General features: G+C 37.9%; 1 protein-coding gene across 3 annotated transcripts in view; it reads left to right on the plus strand.

Annotated features, from left to right (window-relative positions):
• ZSWIM6 (zinc finger SWIM-type containing 6) overlaps positions 1-21,961 on the plus strand; it is a 110,080-nt gene that overhangs the window by 49,050 nt on the left and 39,069 nt on the right. For all 3 annotated transcript variants that reach the window (XM_027634687.1, XM_027634686.1, XM_027634688.1), the window contains 3 exons: positions 11,861-12,217; positions 20,975-21,123; positions 21,644-21,794. In XM_027634687.1, the coding sequence (XP_027490488.1) occupies positions 11,861-12,217; positions 20,975-21,123; positions 21,644-21,794 (657 nt within the window). The remainder of the gene's footprint in view (positions 1-11,860; positions 12,218-20,974; positions 21,124-21,643; positions 21,795-21,961) is intronic.

Here is a 21,961-nt window from a genome sequence, read left to right on the forward strand (position 1 = left end):
TTATCACCACTGTTTCCAGTGCAAATCCAAAAGAGTATTCCATGCTAACTGCTATGGAGAAAATGAACTTTTCCCCCTGCCAAAACCAGCACAGATGCTCAGCTGTTTGTATACAAACTGAGGAATTGTTCAGCAAAGGGACAAGTGGGCATGTCAAGTGCCTGTTGCAGGGATGAGATGGTGATAGATTTAAGTGTCTTATCAGAGGTAGTAGATGTCTTGTTTTCTACTTCTTTTCATGTGTGCAACCAGCAGATGAACTAAAAATAAAAAAAGGCATACATAAGAATTGACACTGAAAAGGTGAGCAATGATTTCCCTCATCCCTCTTTCAAAATATATGAGAATGCTTTTTGATCCAATTAATGTAGATCACAGATTGGGAGATTCAGCTAGCACTGCTCATTTTACAGGCGTTGTTTTGTGAGAGCTCAGATATAAGAGTTTTCTTCATAAGAAACAGGATTTTCTTGCTGCATACCCTGCAAGCTGGATATTCCAGGTTCGTTGCTGACGTCATTATGTGTTTTTAAAGTATTTTGAAAACAGTTGGTCTGATGTTCAAATATTTGTGTAGGAACCTTAAAACATCAACATTGCTAGTTAGGACCAAGCTAGGTCTGTGAATCTGAAATGTTAAGACTTGCTTGGAGAATAAGAAAGGCAGGAGATGCATCCATGTATGGTGTGCCACACTCTCATCCAGAGATTTAGACTGCAGAGAGGAAAGACAGATTTCTAAGGAAATTTCTTGTATCTCCTGATATCTGGCTCACTCCTTATCAGAGGAGGAAGCTTCCTGTTTTACTAAGTAAACAGGAAAAGCCATATGTAGGGAATGGTAACCCTTGCTACGTAGTCTGTTTGATCTCCCCTGGTATAGTGAATGACCTGTTTGAACCACTTCTCAGTAGATAATCTAAATCATAATTGACTTTCTGGAAGCATAGTGCTAGTTAAACAGTTTTTTTCCTTCCAATTTGTCTGAAGAGGGTATGTATGGACTTTGGGCATCATAATTTTAAAATATGGACAGCTCTGACAAAGTACCCAGTTGTCTTCCTTCAAATTACACTGCTGAGATAGGGCAAGGGAAATCTGCAGAAAGGGGTGGGGATGTTGTTGCAGGGGACAAGGCAGAGAGCATTCTTTCTAAATAATTTAAATTTCTTTTAAACCATTTAAAGTATGAAGAAAATAAATCTCTCTTCTTCTATGTAAGGCCCCTGACTTCAAAGTATTTCAGTTTATTTTGCTGAGACCTGGAATACTGACATGCTTAAAACTTAAAGGCCAAGTTTTCAGATTATAGTTCTCTGTCGTTGTAAGAGAGGTTGGATACTGAATTTAACTCTCTTCTACTTATGTTTGTCTTATTGTGGCACAAAACTACTTTAAATACTAGAATGTCTCTCAATCTGAGTATCTTGAGCAACACTGAAAATGTTATTGGTGTCTTGCTATGTAAATGCAGTGGGATGGTACAGCCTTAGGCAGATGACAGTCCTGTACTGTGCATCACTGAATTTAGTCTTACTTTATCTAAGGTAGAAAACAATTTTTAACCATGAGTAATAGTATCAACAACTAATGTTAGAGATATGTTTCCTGTTCAGCTTTTTGACACCCTCCATCTTTACTTGCATCTGTTTCGGACTTCAAATACACATGATTTTCTTCAAGAACTTGAAATGGTCTTCCTTTTTTCCCCTTCCCAATTATATTTAGGTAGGTTATGATAAAAAGTAAGAGCATAAACAAGAGATCCTTTCATTACTGCAAAAGGTAGACTGTAGGCATGAGAACTGCATCAAAAAGGAGATTTAGCACTCCTACAAGAGTGTGTCTGGTTTGAGATAAGTAAAATTAACAAACATTGAATCACAAAATTAGTCAGCAGTGTACCTATGATGTCTTGTGGGTTGGGTTTCATGGTCATCAGCAAGCATAACTCTTGACTACTGTAGTAGTCAACCAAAACTAACAAAACAAGGCATTAACCACACCTCCAGAGGTACACCACCTACCAGCTTATCACAGATGCTAATATTTGTGGTATAGACAAGTTAGCAGAAGCTGAAGCCCAGGAAAAATAAACTGCAAGAAAAAGCAGGGGTCTCATGAAAGCAGCTTGTTCCTTGGCTCACTGGTGGAGACACTTGCCATCCTTGAGGTTTTTGTCTTCTGTTGCCTTGTTTCTGTGTCTCTTTACATTGCACTATAAAAGTGAAATAAATTGTGGTGGTGTTGTAATTATTTCCTTTTCCTCTGTCAAAAGGTAGTTGCAAGGTGCTTCTTGGCTTGTCAGTGAAAGTTAGAAATGTTATACGTTGCCAGACATGCTTTTTGTTTGGGTCAGTCTAATAGCTTATGTACTGTAAAACCTGGTCTGGAACCTGAACTACAGGATGCTGAATTCTAGTAACTTGCTTAATAAATGACAAATTAGCTTGTATTTTGCTGTATAATTTGTCCTCCTTTCTTAGATTGTTTTCCTTAATGTGTCCTGGAAGTTTTACTTCCTTGATTGTGCAGTTCTGTTTTTGCTTCATCCCCTTGTCTTTCCAAATTTTTTTTTTTTTCCCTTGCTGGTGTTGGGAAGATTTTGATTTTGTGAGTGTGAGACATGGAAGAAAAAAAGAAAAAAAATAATCTTCTGTTGCATTTTATTGTTCAACCCTATGTATGTTAATAGAGGCTTGAATAACATGTTATGTGCTAACATACTACCTAGAATCTTTTATTAACAGTCAGATAAGTGTAACTTCTTAAATTTCTGAGTGCTGCAGGTTAGAGGTGAATATTCCCCAAAACTCGTTGGCTTTTGAAAGGAAGAATGCTATGCTTCTCCGCCTCAAGGAGAATTAGTGTATGGCTTTAGAGAAGGGGGTGGGCTTCTCTTTACCTCATTAAAAAAATTAACTTTTTTGAAGAAAATTGCATACTGGTCTTACCTATATTGCTTGAGGAGCAGCCAAGTGCTCCGAATTGGCTTAGTAGACGAATGTACATTGGGCTTCCCCACCCGCATGCCCCTACTCAAGCTTCCAAGTGCTTGCTGTGCATGCAGCTCCCAGACATCAGAAATGCCAAGGAACATACCTAGTTTTTTATTTTGAACTGGCAGGTATTTCTGTTTTATGGATGTTAACAGATGTACGAGCAACTTACAATGAAAATTGTCTCTCCCTTTGGAAATCCGTTTGTCTTACATAAAACCTATTCTTTGTCCCTGTCTGGAAAAAGGTGGTGCGTGTCTGTATGGAGTAGTACTAGTATGTCAAGTCTTATCACCCAGTTTTGATGGGGTGCACTAGCCAGAGCTGCTGCATATTGATTTGATTTTATGGAGTAATAATTGAAATTGTTGAGAAGTGGGGTAGGATCTACCTTAGCAACAGTAGGGAAAAATTGTGAAGCACAAGAACCTGATTTCATACAGTTATGTCTACTTGTGTGGGTTTGGGCTGCACGCCAGTGTTATCAAGGATATTTTGGCGTGTAGTACAAGTGACCTGTGCTGACCTTTTTTTTTAACTACTCTTATTGTTATTACAATAGGTTTTTTTGGAATTGCAGTCCCCATTTGTGACTCCACTGCAGTTGGCCCTGGAGAGCTAGAAAAAAAGATGCTTCCTCTGATGCTGGCTTCAGCCATGCAAGGGTGACTCACTTGTGATATTGGTGGGTTTTTAGACTTTAATTCTGGAACTCTTTGTGCTCTGGTTTTAGTGGCTTTCTGTCTTGCTTTGTCAGGAAATACTGTGTTGTGCTTCATTATTTTTGCTGGAATCCTTTGTAGTGCCCTGGTGACTAGAAGAAGTTGCTGAAAACATTTATCTTGTAAAATTTACAGTCCAAAATGAACTGAGCTCCTCCCAAGGTCCTACGTAGAGACTGTTGCTTCCACACTTAAAAGCCTATTTTTCTCTTTTCACCTCCACTTTGATTATGAATGAAATAGCAGTTCAGTGAATAACCTGACTCTTGCAGTAATTCACAAACATTTGCTAGAAAATTGAAGCAATAAACCCACAAGTATTCATGGATATTTAGTATACTAGTGGAAGAATAGAATCATGACCATAAAGAAAAAGTCTCCCTTATTTTCTGTGAGGTTTTGTGCCATTTTTCAATTGGCACAAGTGCAGCATTGATTTATTCTTTTTTCCCCTCCCCCTTTTAAACAAAAGAAAATTACTTATTCTCCAGTTAGTAATGGAAATGGGAGTGGTAGTTTATTCTTTTAGGTCAAGTATAACATTTCCTGATGGAAGGTTAGTTTAGATTCAAAATTATATTGCTTGTGCTATTGCATAGCCTAAATTTGACCTGTTTCAGTGCAGTCTTAAATTACTCAGTGAAATGTCTTCTGTTGTTGGAATGACCTAATACCTTTTACTGCAGGATTCCTGTGTTTCAGACATCCTGTGCTGGGTTTTTCAAACTGTAAGTGTGACTGTGGAAATCCAGACACACTCTTATCAGGAATTAGTAATTTTCTCATATTTTTAAAATCTCTTCCCATGTTTATATCAGTGGTTGCTGTTGTCTTCGTTTTTAGGATTTTGTCCACTTCTGATTAAAAATACAAGTTTGATCAAACCCTTATCAAGCGTATGAGAAAGCAGTTTTTTCTGATGATAAAGCAATGAGTCAAGCAGGATGTAATTTTAAAAGTTTTTCCTTCTTGCATTCATGCACCTTCTGTTGAACCTTTGTGCTGTTCTGTGGCCAGTGTTAGCTGAATTCTGTTCGTCTTTGAAAAACCACGTAGACACCTGCTGCTTATGATTCTTTACTGTACAAATTAGGTTGAACCCTAACTTCAGACAGTAAAGTGAAGTTGATACAGCCTGTGTAACATAAGCAGAGGACGTGGTAGCAGCAATAAAGAATGTGAAAAGAGTAGAGATTGTTTGGTTTTGTTGCTCTTATTCATTTACAGTGACTTTCCCATTTGTGATCTTGATACTTGTGCTGTAGCAAGTAATCATAGTTTCTCCCTGCATATGTGATGAAAATCCAAAGTTGTGGTAAAAGCTGAAATGGTTTCACTTGTAGAGATAGATACCTCAGGCTATTGGAGGAGTTTCTGCTGCCTGCTTCCTGCAGAAAGGATGTCAGCTTCTTCCCACCATACTAGGAGTGAATTCCTCCTCAAAAGCTATTAACAAATGTCTTTGCACTGACCCTCTGAAGACTGGTCATAATCAGTCCTTGTTCTTGGGCACTCTCAGTGTATTCTCAGAGTGCAGCTCCTTGCAGACTGTTTGTGCTTTCTCCTGTCTCAGGCTTTTGCCTTTGCAATAAATAAGGCCTGTGATATTTGCCAGCTAAGTGAAGGTTTGTTTAGCAAAATTTAAATGTAGGTTAGTAATCTCTCTTGACCTCTTGTTTCTAGTCTTTGTTATGGATGAATGTAAACTTGAGCATGATGCTGACCTATATTTATATTCTATTACAATTTACCTACAGACATTTTAATGTATGTTAGCTGGATGCTCTGGACAGCATGGTGAGTAGCTCCACTTATAGCAACCTTCTTGAGTATTAGTTACCCTTTCTTTACCCCCTGCCCTTCATTTTGAATTTACTTCCAGTTTCTCTTCAGCATCACAGTAGTTTTGATGACTTGTGATTTCACAGTTCTACTGCAGCAAGCTGCTTATATGATATATCCAGCCAGTTTCCCTCAGCTCAGCTAGTCTGTTAAGTCTCCCTCAGAAGTTTCAGGCTTACTTTTCCCACATTTTGCAGAGGTTATGATTTCTTCAGCATAGATAGTGGCCTTCTTGACCTCACAGGACTCTGTTGGCATTCACAGTTTTAGTGAATCTCAGCACTCTGTTTAACCTTTGATTGAAGAGACTTGTCTGCTTCAGCTCTGCTTCTGGTTTGTAAGCCATAAACATCATTTGCCACAGCATCCTAGATCACAATTTGAACATCACTATGCTAGAGGAAAGTTCTATATTACTGGTGTCTAGAAAGCACTTTTCTAAACATCTCTTGTTTACACCTAGATTTTGATGCTTTCCCGGTGTCTACAAAGCTGAATGCTACGAACACCTAACATGGGGTTGATTATATCCATATTAAATGAGTTGGAGTTTTCAACTTTCAGGTTTTCCAGAGATGTCATCTAAGGCTGTGAGAAGTGCTGGTGAGAATGTCCTTCAGTAGTTTGTATGCTGTTCCTGTGGGGTGGGTTGCAAGTTGTTCAACCACAAGGATAGCAGTGAAACTTTGAGGGACCATGCTCATTTGGTGAATGTTTTGCTCAATGCCTCCACCTCCAGACAGCATGAGCTGCTGCAGTCTGTATCTGTCTTGAAGCAGTCCAGACCTGATATGGCTACTGGGCAGGAATAATGGCAGTTATTTGTTGTTTGGACAGCCTTTCCTTTTTTTCAGGGAAGAGTAGTCTGGATGGATGTATCCCATTCCTAATCACCCAGGACTCCTGCTTGGTGATAAGCGGCTGCTGTTGATCATCATAGATATGATCAAGTTTGTCTTGAGGGGTTAGTGGAGACCTTTATCTAAAGGACATAATTGGTTGAACAGTTCTCAGACTTGAAGGTTTGGGCTGCAAGACCTGTAAGATTGATTTTTTTTTTTTTGTCTTTTAATGTAGCTGTTGAATCTGTAGTGTTGGGAGAAATAACTTTTTTTGTTCAAGTCACTAGTGCTGTCACTGTTGCAGCATGCATGTTCTTAGTATGTGCCAGTGGTAGTGAACTTTTAAGTTTTCAGTGTGGTGTGTGTGCATGGTCTTATTTAATGCTGCTCCCATTGTCTTGCTGGCAAAAATCCTGCAATATAAAATTCTGATTCTTGTCTTTATGGAGGGGAGTTGTGGAATGCAGGTGGTTGGTTGTTACAGATCCTCTGTGGTTGCAATGGAATAAAATGCCAATTTTATTCTAGGTGGCAGTGACCTCAAAACATAAGCTTGTCTATACCCTAAATCAGTGTTTTCTCTGTTTATAAATAGGCTCTTAACCTTAGCTTCAAGCTGAGAGGCGGCATGCAAAGTTTTGACAATAATTTCAAAGTGTGTTGTTCATCTGTTTTTAGAGCGTTCCAAAGTTCAGACAGAACTGAATATAGGATACTAGTTTACCATGTTAAAGGAAAACTACTTCTTAAAAGGCAAAATTTGAATGAGAGGTAAACATAGTTTAGACTTTTGCTTGTCTTGGGAAAAAAAAATGTAACCACTGATGTAAGTATGAAAAAGTAGGTAGTGGGCATGGTTGGAAACTACTTTCATAAGCATTTCTTGCTGTTTTTGTTTGGTAGGCAAGATGAAACAGAGGTGTTTACACAGTGATAATGTGTTTGCCAAGTAATGTAGTAGTCTGAATAAATGATAGCTCATAGGCCTGCAAGTTATTTTAAATGATCGTTAAAGACAGAGTGTATGATTCTGATAACCAACATCAGGTTATGTAAGGAGAGATTACCTTGCACACTGAAGACTACCCAGCTCCCACAACAAACTCTTGCATTTTTTTCTCTATATGTAACTTCATCTGTTGGCATCTTCTGTGGTAGTAAAACAGCTAACATATGTTCCTGACTAAAAGTATATATACATGGTAAAAGAGTCAGTGGATCAGGGAACACGTCCATTTTCCAAATACAGTTGGTGGTATATTTCCTGATTTTAGGATAATGTATGCATAGTGGGTGAGGCATGTACAGTATTCTCAAAAGGCACATAGTGAAAAGCTATTCAAAAGCACCATTTTTTAAGCTGTGAGGTATTACTGTAATCCAGTTCTGACATTTTTATATTTTCTGTAAAGGATAAACAATACCCAGTGGTGAGGTGTGGTTGCATTTCCATGAAATCCTTCAATTGCAAGTATGAACTTAGAGTGATTTGTTTGTTTGTTTTTTTTAACCACTGGCATTACTGCACAGGTCCTCCTCTCCCCCAGCCTCCCTCCCTTCCCACCTCAGCATTTCACTTGGCTGGTTCTGGCAGTTCTTGTTCATTTTGGTCTGTATGTTTTCAAAATGTGTCTTTGGGCTTGGATATATTGAGGATAATGTTTTTTAACACTGGGTGACAGTAGAAATGAATTTAGCTTGTGAGATGTCATTGATGGTGCTTGTTTAGTGCAGTAACTTTGCTGCTTAGCCTGTTAGATTAGGAAATCCAAGATTCCCTTGACTTGAGGAATTAACAGCCTAACTGCTGCTGCTTCTCCACGTACCACTGTTATTTCTCCTCTTTAGTGCCTTAGAGTTTGAATTTTCTTTTGTTTTATTCTGAAGTGTTTTTTGTTGTTGGGGTTTTTTTATGACAAGCATATATACTTGTGGTGGCAAATACTACATTGTAATAGTGCAGATTTTCATTTATCAGGCAGCTGTACAGTCACAGAATGTTTTTAGTTAATGGACTGGATGCTGTCAAGCAGATTTTGGCAAAAATTGCTTTGTAAAATTCACAGACTTCTTAATGCTTTCCTCCTGATGGCGTTTGGCACAATCCCCTTCTGAAAGTACGACAGCTGAGAACACTATCTTATTATTGGCTGTTAAATAACTTTTGAGGTATGTTTGACGTGAGTGTTCAACAGCAGCAAAATCCCTCTGTAAAAGAGCTTTATTTTATACATTGTCTTAATGCTCCAACTGCTTTTTCTAAACACATTTTTGGAGAATGCAAAGCCTCTGGAGATTGAAAATGTCAGCAAGACTTGAATTGTTGGTCACATGCTGGTTTGAAAAGAGTAAAACATTTCAAATTGCAGCAGCTGAAGGGAAAAGGTGATACATGCCTATTCGATAAATAGCTTCTGTAATAAACACATGCTTTTCCACCTGCAATTCTTTTGTTGTCTTTAGATAATAATGAATGAACTCTTATACTGAAAAGTGTTCTTCAGTGTTCTTGGAGATTTTTGGAATGGATCAGTATTTCCAGCCAAGGTTTTGTAACTTGGGTAAAAGAAATTTTCCCTTTGAAGGGAAGTACCTGTTTAGGGTGAGACCTTTCAAGTTTTAGGTGAAAAGACGACTTCTGCATCTTTGGACCTGTTAGTGAAACGTTATTATATTCGAGCCCCCGCACAGGTAATTCCCTCTGTCTTCTTGCAGGGCCATTGAACATCTTGCTTCTCAGCAAGCTATGAATTACTTCTGATGAACACTTTCTAGCAAAGCACAGTGCATCAACTTTTTACCTGCTACTGACTTTTCACACTTTATTTGGAGAATATTAGGTGGTTAGGTTAAAAAAGATTTAAGGCTATGTCTACAGGAGAGCAACAGCTCTCTCAGTATTCTGCAGTATTGGGGGCAGTGGAGGTGGTGTCATTTGATGTCTGCTGGGTTAATTATAACAACCCTACCAGGGCTCCTGAGCTGAAATTTCCTGAATTGTTTTCTCTGTTGTGTTGAAACCTTTTTAAAGGTCATATTTACTAAAAACAATTTCTTTCTTTAAAAACACGGAAAAAGAGGAGGAAAACAATGTTCCATAATTACAAGGCATTCCTGGTGGGATAGTTAATACACACAGCTTCTACATCTTTAGCCTGCAAGGTCAGATGATGTTTTTGTTTAAACTCTCTGAGAGATAAGAAGGGCAGGTTAGGTATGTTGACTCTATTAGTGCTGTCATTGTTTAGATGAGGGTCTGTGTTTCTAAATGTTGCTTCTTGTAATATGAATTCTTAAAAAACTCAGTGGAGAGGGAGCCATGAGCTGTGTTTGTATCTGAAAAGGGATTTGAGGGCAGGCCTGCTTTTAACAATGAATATTTCTGGAGACCTTCATGTTTCCGGGAGGATTTTACCTTTTTCTGAATGTTTGAATTATGTACTGACAAATTAAAAGTCGTAGTATTGTTGGGGTAGCTAGCTGGTCTTTTTTATTATTTTACATCCGTTTAATGGAATATCTTTTATTGGGCCTTTTTCTACTGGAATTAATAGGAGTTCAGATACTTACTAAGAGTAGGATCAGGCTCTTTCACTGTACAAGCATTAGACTTTTCCTCAGCTAATGGATTAGAGAGTTTTTTGTGTGCTTCATAGAAAATTGATATTTAAAAAAACTCCCATGCAGTTTCTTTGGGACCATCAATCCAACTTTCACTTACTGGGAATGAACCTGAAACAAATACAGCTGGTTAAGTTTTACAAAGTTTCTCTTTTTGAGAGAAGGTACTTGGAGGAACATGCTGTGACTACTTAAAAACCAAAGGGAAAGGCAGAGGAAGAAGCTCGTGATATGAGGGGCAGTTCCACTCCCCTTCTCTCAGCAAAGGTTGAGTGGAGACAAGAGCAAGAATACTGCCCAGGCCTGGGCTTGTTCTTGCTCTCCCCTTCCTGTCTGTGCACTTTACAGCTTACTGCCTCTTCAGCCTTGACTCTTAACTACTTTACCTGGTAAACATTCTCTTGCAAAGTCAAGGTTAGTGCGTGCGTGACCTTCTTCAGGATAGAATATCAGACTACTGCAGTTGAATGTAATCCAGACAGGGATGCTGACTGCACAGCCTGCTCTGAAACATACAGTGTAAACAAATGGAAAAAAATGAGAGATTTTCATCTCTTTTTCCTGTAAGTTGAAGAGTTTTTTAAAAATTACTTGGGATACAGCATTTTTGGTTAGAGCTATGTATATATTTCTTTCCTTTCCCCCCGTCTAATCTTCATGTGACAATGCTTACTGCAATACACTTTTCTGGTATTTCAAGAATATTATATCAGTTTTTGACTTTGAGGGAGTGTGGGTTTATATTATTTCCCTTATAAGTGGCTAATGTATAACACCTTATTCGTATCTATCCAAAATTTCATATGTACTGTCCAAATCTAATACTGGTACAGCATATGAGATCTAGTTGCATTGCCCTGTATCTACACCTCTGACTTAATGCTTGAGCTGAAATTAGTGTCATGCTGACATAAAGTCAAAAAGAAGTCCGCTGTCGCTGCTATTCAGTGTTAAATCACTGAGAGCCAAACCTGGGCCTTCATGTTGGGCATGGTTTTAGGTTGGATCTTCAGCCTTTGAGACCTTGTACTGTGTCTACACATGGCATCTTTGCTAAAGCAAAGTATGGTATACCATGTCTCCTTACAGTATAAGCAAACATAGCTCTTTTGCCTTGTGCTTTGTTATGCTGCATGGAAAACAGAACCATAATGCAGATGTCTGGAACAGTGCATGTGTCTCATTCCGTGTTATAAATATGACATCCTGTGTATTTGTAACTGCAGCAGTTTGTATCTCCGAAGAGCTGCACAGACATGGCTGTTCTGTTGGGTCACCTGGGGAGAAGGTGAGCTTTAACATGAGCTCAGTGGTGGGAGAATTGAAAGCAAAGAAATTACGTGACTTGTGTCAGTGAGTCAGTTGAGACTACGACCTGTGTTCATGCCACTAGAGTGCACTACTTCCCTCTAACTTATTGAGAGAATGGTTACATTTGCTGGGAGGTGTGGCAGGCTCCCTGATGGGGGGTTTGGAAAATTGCTGCTAATTTACTGAGGTATAGGAGTTTCACATCGATCTTGATGGGATGCTGCCTTGCTTCTGCAGCTGTCGTTTATCAAGTAAATATTTCTCTTGCTGTCAGACTTTTAAGAATGTTGTGATAGAATGGCAGTGGACTTGTAAACTAACTTTTTACTCCCCTTTTGATTTTATTGGAGATGAAAGCAGTATGTACAAAAGACAGGATTAATCATATTTGTAATTAAGCAAGTTCTTTAAGATGTATCATTTCTCAGAAACAGCCAACGACTTTTACTCTATTAACAAAAGATTCTTGATAATGAGATATATTTTACATATATCATTAAGTTCTCTTTTTTTCCTTGCACAGGTTTCCACTTGAGTGGCACAGTAACAGAGCCTGCAATGCAATCGGAGCCAGAAACTGTTTGCAATGTAGCTATCAGCTTTGATCGTTGCAAGATTACCTCAGTGACCTGTAGCTGTGGAAACAAGGACATATTTTACTGTGCCCACGTTGTGGCACTCTCTTTATACCGGATCCGCAAGCCAGATCAGGTCAAACTGCATCTCCCCATTTCAGAGACACTCTTTCAAATGAACAGAGACCAACTACAAAAATTTGTACAGTATTTGATCACAGTGCACCACACAGAAGTTTTGCCTACTGCTCAAAAATTAGCAGATGAAATTCTTTCTCAGAATTCAGAAATCAATCAAGTCCATGGTGAGTTTGATACTTATTCTTCCTTTTGCTTCACCCTTTCTTACATTGTGAGCTTTTTTGTGGCATTGAGGAGCATGACCTGCTTAGTTGTATTTCAGGCTGAATCATTCTGTGATTTTATGGTGTTTACTAAAGAGGATTCTGTTATTGAACCTTTGTTTTAAGATGTTTAGAAAATGGTACTCTTTGGAAAAGAGAATTCATAAGCAATGAGCTTGATGTCTCCAGCATTGTTAGTGTGTGCCCTGTTCTGCTTCATGCTTGTATTTTCCAGCTATTAAAACCTGAGTAGTAGTGTTCTTTGTATAGCCATATTGCTTAAAGGAACAGTCTTACCAACTTACCACCGATGGTGTCTTTTTATTATTTTGTTCTTTGTAGTAATCTTCCAACATTTTAATTGTGTAATTTTGTTTTAATGGCAAAGCATAAAAGCAAGTAGGTGTTACTCTTTTTTTCGTTCATTAAATATATTTCTGTCAACCTTTGGGATTTTGTTTCTGTATGAAATCAGGAGAAATATAAATCCTGTATTTCTGTGCTTTTCTCCTGTTAGTGCTGAAGCAGCTACAGTATAGCAAAGGTCTTGATCTTACCTGCTTTTTCAGCTGCACAGGGTTTTAATGACTCTGTTTTTTGTAGTGAACTTCTATTTGTTAAAGGATGATGAACGTGCCTTGAGGCTTCTGACATGGCTTTTTTTATGGACCCTGCTGAACTGAAAGCAAGTAGTTGTACGCTTGAGGTGACCCAACTAATATTAGAGTACTGTGTTCCTGTAAGGTCAGCTGATAGAAATGTCCTCTCAGGTGACCAGAACTGCAAGAATAAGGACAACTTACAGGGGAAGAATAAGTTATCTAAATAACTAGAAATATCTTTTCCTTTTTTTTTTTTTTTTATTGAAGAAACAGGTCTTGTGTTAAATATTTAAGAGGCATGACCATTATTCAAAGAATTTGCAATACAAATAAAAGCAAGAAGAAAGAAAACCACGTATGCATTAGTTACAGTGTAGACAGAACAAAATGAAAGTGTTTCCAGTAACAGGACTCAACCGCAGCTTAGCCCTTCTCCTTAGGGTGCTCTGGCCCTGGCAGGCCCAGACAGGTGATGTTGCAAGAAAGTGAATTTCAGGAACAGTGCTCTTTTTTTGGCATTGGGGATTGTGGAGATGTGGCCAGAGGCAAGGCTGTTGCTGTGTTGTTGAAGGTAATGAGAAGGTTATTGTCAGAGCTGCCTGGTGACAATGGAAAGGAAGTGAAACTTAAAGGAGATACAGGACATTGAGCAGTAGAGGAAGATGCTCAGATGTTGTGCACTGAGGGCATGTGTCACGTGAGAGTCGTTAACAACCTCTGGACATAAGGAGCTAAGGGGTGAGGAAGAATTACAGTATGAGAGAAGCACAGAAGATTCAAACAGTCAAGGGTGATTAGAAAAGAGGAAGGCAGGGGTGGGAAACAAAGGGCAGATGATGGCTATGTATGTCTGTATTAGCTGTACTGTAGTTAATGTAAGAGAAATGACAAGCTGTTGCAGAGACTTGATCAATATGAAGTCTGCAGTTATACTAATTGTAGACATGCTAGTCTTTGTCAGCTGTTTTCTTATTGTCAAAATACCTCATTACTCACTATTATATAAGGCATTTTTAGAGATTTGAGATTTATATCACAGCTCAAATAGCAAAAAGAATAGGAAATAAAAAACTAAGTTGATGATCAGTTATGAAATTTAACAATGAATCTGAATAGGTTAGTTTAATATTATCCACAAAACTGAAACGTTTCTTACGCATGTTGCTGTTCTAGTAAGAAAGATTGCAGTATTATATTGACTGTCAGTATTTCTTAATAAAATGCCAAAATCCAAAGTAGAAAATCCAAGAAGCATAAGAAAATAAACTGCTATTACTATAGAAAACTGTGTTTTAAAAGACATTCTGTAGTTTCCTGCTTTTCTTCTCAGACTCACATAAAACCATGGCCTGAATTTTTTTAATGTTCACAATACTAAAAAATTACTTTTTCCTTAAAAGAATTATATAAGTTCCTCTGATTATGTAGCAAGTAAGTGTTTTTCTGGGATTCATAATGTAATTCTGTTATTTTGATCTTTAATAGATTTCCTTAAATTAAAAATAATAAAATTAACCAAAAGAAATCTGTGAAAAATAACCAAAAGAAATGTCTCTGGTTCTAATATCATAGGGTGATGAATCTAAGATTACCCTTCACTCTATCACATCTCCTGTGCTTCACACGTTAAGTTTAATGCAAAACTGTCTTGTAGACTGTCTTGTGTTGAACAGTTTGACGTCGCTGAATTGGTGTCTGAAGAGAAATTATATTAAATGCTACTTGAAGGCACAGATAAGTAAGAGGAAAAACTTGCTTATAAAATTAAGAGGAGACCTGGCACAGAAACACCAGAAACAGCTTTGATTAAAGAGAAGCCCTGAATCTGGAGTTGGATGAGGAAATTCATTTCAGTGTGACTTAGGGGTGTTTTAATTTCAGGGTTGTTCTATACAGGACTTGAGTTGTTAAATTTTTTATTTTTCTTGCATGGTGACTGTACTAGTTCTAGTTTTCATATATTTGCAGTAATGCACAAAAGAAATCAGCTCTTGAATACTATTTGTATGTATAAATGGTCTGGGACGTAGAAGAGCTCTGACCACAGTGTTCTTGTTGTTTATGAGATGACTGATAAGAGATGATTAGATGGAACAACTAGGCAGTACTTTCCTTTCACAAAAGGCAAATTGGGTAATCGTTCATTTGCTCAAAACTCTGTGTTGTGCAGCATTTGATGACTGGCTTTGGCCTGATGACATGGGGTTTGGAATAACCAATCACTCTGAGTTCCTTGGTGGATATAAATGATGCAATGTCCTTTCTTGCTTCATGGCTGAGCCTCCTGCAGGAAAAAATAAGATAAAGCTGTTAGAAGCACAGAAATGTGTTGTCTAGTCACTAGTTTCTTCAGGAGAGACAACTGATTCATTGGGAATCCTCTTGTGTATTTGCCATTCTATTTTCACTTGGTGGTGATTACGTTACAAGAGTGTTTTGCATGTTTTTAGAGCATAAAAGCACGTCTTACATCTCGTGTTCTGATCTCCTCACGTGACACTGCTACAGCTGTGCATGTTCCTGATGATTTCAAAACTGGAGTTCTGTAGTGTGTAATCTCCTGTACTGAAGATGGTACAGGAAGGTGTTAATGCTGATACCCTGATGTCTGCACTGCAGAACTGTTGGCCTCACATTGAGTTTCAATGTGAAAGCTCTTGCAGGAAGCTGGGTGTAGCTTCAGATCCTGCTTAGATGAGGCTTTTGTCCTCCCTGTTAATTTTTGTACCATTGTAGCAGAGAAGGCTGTCAGGTGTGTATGCTAGGAAGAGAGCGGTCAGGATGACAATGGATTATCAGCTGTGTTTGTCATTTTGTATATTTCTTTTTGTAGGTATGAAACTTTCACTTGAATAAATTGGTTAGAAGGTCAAACTGTGTTCGTGAGAATTTGAGTAGAAATGGGAAAGTAACTGCAAGATGGGAGGAAGGAGAGATGGAAGGTCTGTTTTCATATTAATCTCATATTAGAGTTAATTTCTTATTATGTGCATAGTGGAAAAGAGTCTACCTTTTTTGGTATAAGGATGTCCTGGCAAACCTATTTAATTTTTAACTTTTAACTATCCTTTTTCTTTTCTTGAGTGTTTAGTGCTGCTGTGGCAATCTCTACTCTTAAAAGAACTATGTGGATTTCTCCAGACTTCCTCCCATTCTCTGATTCTCCTACTTGCAGTAAAAGTTACTTGCCAGTACAAACAAACCCCCATGCAGATGAGCTTAAATTTAAGGAGGAGAACCTGGGAGAAAGCAGTTGAAATATATTTGTCTTTTGAGTAGGAGAGGTACCTTGTTTCTACAGTTTTTTCTGTATGTGTCTAGGTAAATATAGGTACATCCTCAGCAAACATTAATTTGTAATGCCTATTAGCAGTGCTGGAGGAAGCATTCAAGAAGGAAACATCTATCAAAAAAAGCCTTCAAAGAAAATTTCAGAATATCTAGTCCTGTTCTAATGTGTTTTAGGTTCAAAAGGGCAATCTAGAGGTACAGGTGTTAAGATGTACTTAATGTATTTAACTGAAATTACAGGGGTTTTAGTGGAAAATTGTAGGGTAGAGTAGGGCTGAACGACAGAATACAATCTACGGCTGATCTACTAGTAAAGGGATTGTGTAATGTTAAAGAAGATAAAAATTATTTTAAAAATTGTGAAATCTTTCACATGGCCCAGCCTAAATTGGATAAGTTGCTTGAGAGATTAGTTGCAAAGTAAGAATGTAAGACATGACAGGTGAATTTCCTTTCAAGAAAGATGAAAGTGAAGTGCTTAAGTGCTTAGTATGCAAATTGTTTAGTGAGCCAGAGTTGGAGTAGCCAAAACTAGAGAAATTTCAGAAATTCAAGTAGAAGTAAATAAGTACTACAATGTAAAAAAAAAATTGAAAGACCAGTAGCTGCAAAATGAAAAAATAATTTATGAAAGTCATAATTTTAGGAAAGGTATTTTCAGACACATTAAACATAAATATAAAAATTGTTATATAGAAGATGATGGAATTTTGTTAAAAGACATGTAAGGTAAAATTAATTAAAATAAAACATGCTTTTCTGTCCTGATAATGTTCTTTTATCTGCCATACACAATGGAGTTTGAAACTTATTGCTATTTGGTGTTTGTGAGATATGGACTTAAGCAGGAAAGGTTAGATATTGTTGGTAAATAAGTTAGTGCATTTTGCTGTATGTGCAGAGGGAAGAGAGAATTTTTTTAAAGTTAAAAACCTGTTGGGGATTTATTAACTTCCCTCAGCAACTTAGGATCGCCTGTCTTCTCTTCATATTTTGTGTTGTTAGCACTGACAGCTTCATAGCAGTTGCAGTTTTTCTTTGATGCTGTGCACTGCTGAACAGGTGTTATAAGTCACCCAAGAGTTCTGAAATTGAGTAGAAGTTGAAGTGACTTATGTCTAAACTTTTGGAGAATCAAAACCATAATAATATTTTTGAATAATTAATTTTATGAGCTTTGGTTTTATGTAATCGTTGTTTAGATTAAGACTGAGCATATTAAGTTTATGTATCAATCTGATTTTTTTTTCTTCTCCTTCTTAAAACTTGGGAGTTGGTTATGTTTAACATGCAACCTGCTATTACCTTAAATATAAAAGGCTGCTACCCTGTTTTCAAATATTATTTGGGTGTTCAGTTTTACAAACAGTTGTGCACAATATTCTTGCTTTGATTGCTAAGATTGCAAAAGAGTGTGAGTAAGTATAGATGTCTGTATCTACATACTGATTATAAATATTTATTGTATTTAATTGTAAGTACATGAAGTAAAGTATATTTCAAAGACCAGTCACAATAATAAAAAGCCAGAGTTTGGAGAAAGGGAGATTAATGTGTTAGTGACATTAAACTGACACAGTTTAATTACAGGTTTTAATATTTAGTATAATTGTACAGTGCTTTCCACTTTCATAGTTCAAATGTGAAACCTTAATTTATCCTCATGACATCCCTCTAAAGCACCTAAGTAATACTTATCCCTTAGTTTACAAGCAGAGAACGGGATTTAACCTTGGTACCAAACTGCACGGCAGAGTTTAAATTCATGGCTGCCCATATTCCTCTGCCAAGGCCTTGTGGTGGCTGTTCAAGGCTGTGTTGCAACCTGAGCAAAGCTACTGCCTATGGGTTGAACCTTCAGCTCTGCCTGGTGTTGAGCTTGAGCCTTCCTGACAGCTATTGCTAGGCCTTCTTCTCATATCTCTTAAAACAGCTCCCTCTTGTTGCTTGTTCAAATAGTTCCTTGTCTATTCACCCAGTCCCATGTTTTCAGAGGAGAAGTGGTAGTGTAGAAATCCTATGCATGATCTGTGTTTGAGTGGGAGAGGAAACAGCCTAGAGTGATCACCTGACTGTAAGTGAACCCAGTCAGGTTCATTTCACCCAGTTGTGAAGTGCCTAGTTGAGAGACATGGAGATAGTCATGTCTTGACCCCAGAACAGGAATGACGTGGGCAGTGTAAGCTTAGGCTTCCTTGGCAAGACCATTAGGATGCCTGGCTGTTGCCATGGTGGGAAGGTGGTTTGGACTTATGCCTGATCAGACATGGTTTCTCCCTGCCTTGTTGGTTCATGGTTATCAACTGAAGACTGCTAACAGTGTTATGAGTGAGTTACAACTGCAGCTGGTGCTGCTTACATGAACTCTGAAATTTCTTTATACAACCTCATCAAAAATTTTGATCATACTAAGTGTAGCCTATATAAGATCTTTTAAGAAAATAATCATTCTGAGTCAGATGTATCTATAGTACTGTGCTGAACAGCATCATAGAGCTCAGACCCTTGGCTTGGCATCTTCACCTTTTACAGTCTTCTGACCTCCTGGCTTGAAAATAACACTGGTGTGAGTATAGCAATACTGAGCTCCTAGGAAAGGTATATTTGGGATCATATTGGGAGAAATAGCCTTGGGGGGGGGCAGTGCTGCTGTCCTGGGGCAGTGGACATGCTTGTTTTGTAAAGGAACCCTGTTCTTAAAGAATCTGTGGTAACTGTGTTGAAATTTAACCTTCTAGCACAAACTGACTGGTGAGCTTTTTGATAAAATGTAAACAGTTACAGAAGGAATTTATTTTTTCCCCTAAATAGGGAAGCTTAGCTGAGGAATCTTGGCCTATTTTTAATTCAGTCTGAAAGCAACCATACCAAGATTATTTAAAGATAAATATCCATTGAGATGAAGAAAAAATATAAGTGTATTTTGTATACTGATGCTTTTATATAGTTCCTCTTCACTGCTCATGTGTTAAAGCAATGAAATATTTAAACTATTTGCAAGGTGATACTGCAAACCTGGGTCTGCAACAGCTGCACTACTTATTCTTGTGAGGCTTGATTTCCCTTTTTGTCTTGTTCCTTGTATGTATGTTGTGTAGCTGACCAAGTTGAAACTAACATACTGAAGAAAGAAGCACTCACAGAAAGAGGAGGTTTTTCATTTCTTGGTTTTTGTATTGTCTTGGATTTGATTCCTGTCTTTTGAAACACTGTGTGTTTCCTGTGGAAGGCAGGAGAGTTCATTCACATCTTCAAAGACACAATTCCTTATTAATTTAGGTATATATGTGTGTACATGTATGTGTGTATATATATATATATCAATGCAGTGTTCCCAGGTGTAGGCTCTGAAATTGGAGGCAGTTTAGGAAGTTGCTGAGCTGGAACACTTTTTGTTTACTGTCTCAGCAACTTGTAGACAAGACATCCCTCTGACCCTTTAAATCTTCTGGTTGTGTTTTCATTGAATAAAAATTGCAGCAATTCCTTCAACCACTTAAAAGCTTCATCTCCGTGGCAGAGCTGCAAGTGTGAAATGGAGGCTTGAATCAATAGAATCAATGGTTTTTTTCCTGTACATCTGAAGAGTTGTAGCTATCTTTGCTTTTCAGAGTCTCAGGACTTCTATGACAAACCCCCAGATTTTTACAAATCTATGTAATTTGCCTTTCCTGGCAGTATTTCTCTCTTTTTTTGGTTCAGAGGTAACATGGACATGGATTTAAAAGAGAGAGATCGTGTAATGTGATTCAGTTTCTAACATCTTTGCAAAACCTAATAGATAAACCTAGATAGAGATTACACAGTTGTGACGAGTCCAAAATAAAATGTTAACTTGAGTCTCGGGCATGCTTAAAGCACCTTACATCTGGTACGGTGATGCCTTACCTTGAGCTGAGTCCGACACTCATAGGTAAGTACATTTCAGTGTTTTCAGTTTGAAGACCTTTTAAAAAGCGTCCAATGGAGTTGCAGGGGTCTTCAGAAAAATAGAGGTCGCTAGATGGTGCAAGAACTTGTTTTAGTTAATTTTGTCATCCTTTAGAAGAGGCCACTGGGGAAAGTCACTGGTCTGAGCTGCAAAATGTGAGTTATAACAGCCTGTGGCCGAAGCACTGCCTGATGTAAATCTAGTCATTTCAGTTGACACCAAACTAATTCAGGTAGAGTTGCTCTGAATTGAGTCTGTGCAGATGACTTTGCCTATGTAAAAATGCTTCCTTTGGAAGCAGCATGGTCTTAAATAGCTGTAACTCTTATTTATGATGGAAATGCCTTTAGTGCTTTAAGACTTTGGATTTGTTTGGGGATTTTTTTACTCTTTGTTTAGCTTTGCAGAGCCATCACAGCTCAGAGGCACCGAGGTGATGATTCTCCTCATGTTCATCAATAGCAGCGCTCACTAGCAGTCACTTAAACCTGAGCAAGATTGCTGAAGGTACAGGAATTACACAGGTGTTTTGGGGAGAATGGTTTTAACGTCACAATCGTAGAAATATAAATCAAAGTCTTAATTTTCCCTGTAAAATCATTTTGGTATAAATGCTGAGATGGGAGGAAAAAACCCTTCACCTTAATTTTAATGTTTTGTTAGAGAAGAGAATATTATTTCTTTAAATACCTATTCATAGACTGTAATTTTTATGTGCTTAAGACTACTGAGGAGAAATTTATGTCTATTTTAAAGAATGTTTAGATTAAAACCAAGGCATTCAAAACAGGAGAGAACACAATCCAAAAACCTCTGCAGTAGTCCTCTCCCCTGGACTGAAGAACCTCCTTTCTTTATATAGAACATAATGATTTCTTTTCTTGCTGTTTGCAGGTGCTCCTGACCCAACAGCAGGTGCTAGCATAGATGATGAAAATTGCTGGCATTTGGATGAGGAACAAGTTCAAGAACAAGTTAAACTCTTCCTCTCCCAAGGCGGATACCATGGATCAGGGAAGCAGCTCAATTTGCTATTTGCAAAGGTGTGTTGAGTACTCTGAACCCTTTTTCTCTCCCATGTTCTTGAAGCCAGTCTGTACTTGTTTGCGTCTTACTCAAAGTACTGTTCTAAAACAAGGCAAAATCTTGGGAACACAGTGTCAGCTTAGTGAGTTGTACAGCAGTGGACTGCAATCTTTGTGTCTTGATCAGTGTAAGGATAATGAAGTAACATTTCAACTACCTACAGCTCTGCTGTTCTCTTCCTTCCCACCCCTAAAACATTGGGAAAACCTGTAGAAATCAGTTTTATGGCAGCTTGCATAATGCACCTGTGGATTACGTGTGGAAAAATTCTCTGAAGAATTGCAATTGGATACTTAAATCAAAATTTTGTTCAATTTGGGAAGGCAGACTAATTTTTCTACTTAAAAATTTGACATTGCACATATAAATTGCATTTCTAACTTAACAGAAGCAGAATATTTAACATTGCAGGATATTGTCTGTACTGCAATTTCTTTGCTTTTTTTTCAAGTTTGTATTAAAAGACTCGTTTCCTAGGTGCGAGAGATGCTAAAAATGAGGGATTCAAATGGAGCTCGCATGTTGACGTTGATAACAGAACAGTTCATGGCTGACCCTCGTCTGTCGCTTTGGAGACAACAAGGAACCACAATGACTGACAAGTATAGGCAGCTCTGGGATGAACTGGGTAAATGCATAGACTCATTTAGGTGTTGATGTGTATAATAAAGGAACAATTACATATTTGAAATTGAGAAGCTGTTACTGTGGTACTAGGCAAAGCAGGTTAGACTTTTCTGGAGTTTTCCTTGTTCAGTTAAGGTTGGGTGAAATTGAATTTCTCATCTACAGCAT

This window comes from Corapipo altera, unplaced genomic scaffold (assembly GCF_003945725.1).
Source record: "Corapipo altera isolate COAL_440 unplaced genomic scaffold, ASM394572v1 61411, whole genome shotgun sequence".
In the NCBI taxonomy this organism is placed as follows: domain Eukaryota; kingdom Metazoa; phylum Chordata; class Aves; order Passeriformes; family Pipridae; genus Corapipo; species Corapipo altera.